Raw genomic sequence first — 5,705 nt, 5'->3', positions numbered from 1 at the left:
AGACGATGGATCGTGTGGTGTGACCGGGGTGGAAGCTGGAGGCATGAAGGTAGGCGTAGCGGTCGGTGGGTTTTCGGTATAGGGTGGTGTTAATGTGGCCATCGCTTATTTGTACGGTGGTGTCTAGGAAGTGGACCTCCCGTGTAGATTGGTCCAGGCTGAGGTTGATGGTGGGGTGGAAGCTGTTGAAATCATGGTGGAATTCTTCCAGGGTCTCCTTCCCATGGGTCCAGATGATGAAGCTGTCATCAATATACATAGGTAGAGAAGGGGCATGAATGGACGAGAGCTGAGGATGCATTGTTCCAGGTCAGCCATAAAAATGTTGGCATATTGTGGGACCATGCGGGTGCCCATAGCAGTGCCACTGGTCTGGAGGTATATATTGTCACCAAATTTGAAATAATTGTGCGTGAGGATAAAGTCACAGAGCTCAGCAATAAGTTGTGCTGTGTCATCATCAGGGGATACTGTTCCTGACAGCTTGTATTCCATCTGTGTGGGGGATGTTTGTGTAGAGAGCCTCTACATCCGTGGCGGCTAGGATGGTGTTTTCTGGGAGGTCACCAATGCATTGTAGTTTTCTCAGGAAATCTGTGGTGTCACGTAGATAGCTGGGAGTGCTGGTGGCGTAGGGTCTGAGTAGGGAGTCCACATATCCAGACAGTCTCTCAGTGAGAGTGCCAATGCCCGAGATGATGGGGCGTCCAGGATTTCCAGGTTTGTGGATCTTAGGTAGTAGATAGAATAACCCCGGTCGGGGCTCTAAGGGTATGTTGATTTGTTCCTGTGTTAGTGTAGGGAGTGTCCTGAGTAGATGGTGCAGTTTCTTAGTGTATTCCTCAGTGGGATCTGAGGAAAGCGGCCTGTAGAATTTGGTATTGGAGAGTTGTCTGGCAGCCTCCTTCTGGTAGTCAGACCTGTTCATGATGACAACAGCACCTCCTTTATCAGCCTCTTTGATGATAATGTCAGGGTGGTTTCTGAGGCTGTGGATGGCATTGCGTTCTGCACGACTTAGGTTATGAGGCAAGCGATGTTGTTTTTCCACAATTTCTGCCTGTGCACGTCGGCGGAAGCATTCTATGTATAGGTCCAGACTGTCATTTCGACCCTCAGGAGGAGTCCATGTGGAGTTCTTCTTCCTGTGTTGTTGGTGGGAGGGTATCTGTGTATCAGTGCGCTGTTCAGCGTTATCATGAAAGTATTCTTTGAGTCGGAGGCGGCGAAAGTAGGCTTCCAGATCACCACAGAACTGTATCATGTTCGTGGGGGTGCTGGGGCAAAAGGAGAGTCCCCGAGATAGGACAGACTCTTCTGCTGGGTTGAGTGTGTAGCTGGATAAATTGACAATATTGCTGGGTGAGTTAGCGGTACCCCTGTTGTGGCCCCATGTGGCAGGTAGGATTTTAGACACTTACGGTCCTTTTTCCTTTGTAGAGAGGTGAAGTGTGTAATGTAGATCTCCTGTCTTATTTTAGTAAAGTCCATTCGTGTGGAGGGTTGGTTATTTATGAAAGTCTCCAGGTTGGAGAGCTCTTTCTTGATGTTTTTCTGTTTGCTGTATAGGATGCTGATCAGGTGGTCCCTCAGTTTCTTGGCATAATCTCTCACTGTGGTCTGTGCAGTATGTAGATAGCAATGGATTTTTCACCTTCAGTCCATTTGGTATGATGTCCATCCGTTTGCATTTGGAAAGGAAGATGATATCTGTCTGTATTTGTGCAAGTTGGTGAAAGATGCCAGTCATTCTTTTCCTAGCACAAGGCAGCCTGGAGGCCAGAAAGCTAGCGCCAATGAACAAAGCATGTTAATAACAGGCGAAAGCGTTTAAAAATAGTCTTGTTGCTGAAAGGGCTTGGTGGTTAATAATAACCGTGCCCCCTTTTCCCACCCCGCAGATCCACTACACCGGCTGCTCTATGAACCCCGCCAGATCTTTTGCCCCAGCTGTGATAGTAGGAGACTTCAGCGCCCATTGGGTAAGAATTCAGCCCCCTGCACGCCTCATAGCTGCAGATCTGGGTGCAGTTTTGGCAGGACAAGCTGCGGCGCATAGAGTTGCCAATTTTGGTTGGACGTATTCCTGGAAGTTTCATCACATGACGTAACCTTTAATTAAAGATTCATCTTTTAGTTCAGGAAACCCAACTGTAGCCCATGTCAATATTTCTAGATCTCTCGAGAATCAGCGTAGCTGCTGGCATTTTGACAGTGAGAAGTGTAATAATAATATTATCCAAACGAGGCTTTGGTTGCCGCCTGGAAGAAAGATCTAGAGATTGGGAGCAATAGACGCAGCAAACCATAGCCCTTAATTGCCTAACCAAGTGGACTAAGTTGCAACAGCAAAAGGGTGTGTGGTTCATTGTATGTGAGTTGGCAGTAGGCACAAAACCTACAGAGACTTTAACTCTAGTTATTATCGAACTAATCTTTCTTGACTCTAGTCTGAACCAGCGTGGTTCAATTTTTCCATCAGATGCGGACGGCATTTGTTTGGAATCTAAGGTTTGTATTCAGTGAACCAGAAAAGGGGTAGAGGGAAGAGACGCTTTGCTCCTTCTTGGCAAGTTTTAGCAAAGTTCTGAGAGTTTGATTGACTTCCTGGGTCAGAGGTCAGGCGACAGCCATCTTGAAAAATGTTTCTTTTGCATGTTGACCCGGAAAATGTGCCTGCCAAGAGCAGATTCAGAACTAGAGCCCGGGAACCCATGGAAGCTGTGTTTTAGTTTTGCAGAATTTCATTGGTTCAGTTTGGGGTTTTGCATAACTCAAACCAAGTTTGGTGGACACCAGCATCTCATTTTACCCAAATCACCAAGGTTTCAGGTGGCTCAATAAATAAAACTGAAGTTATACGACTTAGCACTTATCTAATGAACATTCAAAGATCTCAAAGCACTTTATAAAGGTGGGTAATATCTCTATCTCCATTCACCCAGATGGACAAACCAAGCCTCAGCGAGGGGAAGTGCCTTGTTTTAGATCAGAGAGCAATTTAATACTTGAACTGAGAAAAGAAAAGAAATCCTGCCTCTCTGCTTTAACCACTGACTAGACCACTTCCCTTCTAGAACTGGGACTAGAACGCAGGAGTCCTAATTCCCAATCCCAGCCACTGGTCCACATTCCCCACAACAGCTGGGAAGAGACCCCAAGGGTCACAATTCCCAATCTTCTATTCTCCCCAGCAGAGCCCATTCCTTCCTACAGCTGAGCACAGAACCAAAGAGGTTAAATGCTCAGTGCTGTGTTCTAACCACAAGCCTGCATCACTTTCCAAAGTTTTGGTTTCATCACAATCCCTAAACCAGGTTTAGGCAATGACTCCACTACAGGTTAAGACGACATAAGTTATGTCGCTCAGTGGTGTGAATTAGCCACTCCCCGGAGCAACATAATTTTCGCCAATTTAAGCCACCAGTGTGGACCATGCTATGAGAAGTTGGGGGTGGATTAATTAAGTCAAAGGGAGAGCTCTCTACCTCCGGTTTAGAGCGGCTGCACAGAGAGCTTACAGCGGACTTAGATTTGGTGTTGCAAAAGCTCATTGGTTTGATCTTGGTTCCACAAAACCAACCACTAAAAAAAAAAAAAAAAACAGGGTTGTTTTCAGATCCATTTGATCAGAACCACTAGCGCTTGGGGGATGGGAGTTCAGACAAAAGGTTCTGTTTTGGGTCCATCTCTGGTCCAAACGGCAGCAGAGATCAGAGTGGAGCAAATATAGATGTATGTATGTGTCCCACTGGGATGAAAAGTTTATGGCTGTGGGCAAATTTTGAGCCCCGTTGGTTCCCAAATGCAGAGTGAACTCAAGCCTAGGTGGCTTGAAGACCAGACTCAGATCCATAAATATCTGGTGTTCATCTCAAGTTCTAGCTAAATGTCTGAGTCCTACAGCTCATTCAGAAGCCTTATTTTTTTCTCTCCATCTGCCCAGGTCTTCTGGCTAGGGCCCTTGGCTGGCGCAGTGGTGGCCTCGCTGATCTACAATTATATTCTCTTCCCACACACCAAGACCCTATCAGAGAGACTCGCCATCTTCAAAGGCTTCGAGCCTGAGGAGGACTGGGAAGAGCGCGACGTTCGCCGGAGGCAGTCGATGGAGCTGCACTCCCCGCAGACTCTGCCAAGGGGCATGACGGAGAAAGTCTAGCGAAGCCCCCATGGGCTGCAAAAGGAGCTAGCCACATTCTCTGGCATCTGTTCTAGACAAGCACACGTCGTGAGTGACAAATGCACTTTCCCCTCTTTTGCCGAGGAGTAAAGGTGCCCCGAGGTTGCCCCAATGAGCCATAAAAGGTTTGCTCCCATTGTTAGCTGTGCCCCGTTCCCTGAGCAATTCATGTAACCTTCCCTACGCTCGCCAGCTTTCCACCTTTACGATCCATCAACATCCCCTTGCCTGAACCAAACACCGGCTCCACCTATAGAACATACTGACCCCTAGCGGCCTCAGCATGGCAACCCCAGGAGGCAGAACTCCTGGGTCCGATTCCCAGCTCTGCCACCGAACGTCATGTGCCACGTCACTTCTTTTCTCCGTACCTCAGTTTCCCCATCTGTAGAAGGAGGGTAAGACTACTTCCCACCTCACTGAGCTCTTGGGATGGATTCACATTTGCTGAGCACTTGAAAGCACTATATATTAGCATTGTTTTTTATTACTGTTGTCATTTAATGGAGCGGGGAGATTGCTACCTATTCTGGTCCACTTTCCCCCCCCCTCCCGCCCCACCCCATCTCACACTTCTCTCTCTGCTATGGCTGCTTGGATCCAGACTGGAGTTTGCCCCATGTAACGAGCAGCAAGCGTCTCACACTTGGCCGATTCTATGCAGGGAACAGCACAGAAGGTTTTCCTCAGAAATATGAAGGATACTTCATTCATCCTACCAGGAGAGCTTTTATAAACTTCATCTGGCTGGTTCCTCCGGGCTGCCAGCTCCCATGTTTCGACAGAGAACTACAGCCCCTCTGTATGCCCCAGAGCCATCTCCCTGCTTGTTCCCTAGACATTTGCCTCCAAGTCTAACTCACTGTATTCCCAAGCTCCTTCTTATTCCTGTATTAAATTGTCACGGGCATCCTTGTGAGGCTCTTAAAGAGCTGCCGCATCCCACCCCAGAGGTGGCTGCATTTGCCCCAGCGGGTAAAGCAGCGGTGGCTTAACCTGTTCTATGTCAGGATGGCTCCCTGCCCCCAAGCCTCTTCTTCCAATCAGAATAGTTTAAAAAAAGAAAACTTGCCCTGCCTCTCTGTAGATTGAGCTAAAGTGATAGAATTCACTGATTTAAAATGTGAGTTGAGTCAGTTGCAAAAAATATAATTGAAATCACCAATTTTCTTTTCTTTTTTAAAAAAATATTTCTTATTTTAGGGTCCTGTGGCACCTTTGAGACTAACAGAAGTACTGGGAGCATAAGCTTTCGTGGGTAAGAACCTCACTTCTTCAGATGCAAAGTCTCAAAGGTGCCACAGGACCCTCTGTTAAGAAATATTTTTTTAAAAAAGAAAAGAAAATTGGTGATTTCAATTATATTTTTTGCAACTGACTCAACTCACATTTTAAATCAGTGAATTCTATCACTTTAGCTCAATCTACAGAGAGGCAGGGCAAGTTTTCTTTTTTTAAACTATTCTGATTGGAAGAAGAGGCTTGGGGGCAGGGAGCCATCCTGACATAGAACAGGTTAAGC

General features: G+C 46.8%; 1 protein-coding gene across 1 annotated transcript in view; it reads left to right on the top strand.

Annotated features, from left to right (window-relative positions):
• AQP2 (aquaporin 2) overlaps nucleotides 1-4,162 on the top strand; it is a 15,254-nt gene extending 11,092 nt beyond the window's left edge. The window contains exons 3-4 of the mRNA XM_034792443.1: nucleotides 1,902-1,982; nucleotides 3,947-4,162. Coding sequence (XP_034648334.1) covers nucleotides 1,902-1,982; nucleotides 3,947-4,162 — 297 coding nt within the window. The remainder of the gene's footprint in view (nucleotides 1-1,901; nucleotides 1,983-3,946) is intronic.
• The last annotated feature ends 1,543 nt before the right edge of the window (nucleotides 4,163-5,705 follow it).

This window comes from Trachemys scripta, chromosome 16 (genome assembly GCF_013100865.1).
Source record: "Trachemys scripta elegans isolate TJP31775 chromosome 16, CAS_Tse_1.0, whole genome shotgun sequence".
Taxonomy (NCBI): Eukaryota; Metazoa; Chordata; order Testudines; family Emydidae; genus Trachemys; species Trachemys scripta.
The sequence above is the reverse complement of the archived record's forward strand: the minus strand, read 5'-3'. Positions and strand labels throughout refer to the sequence as shown.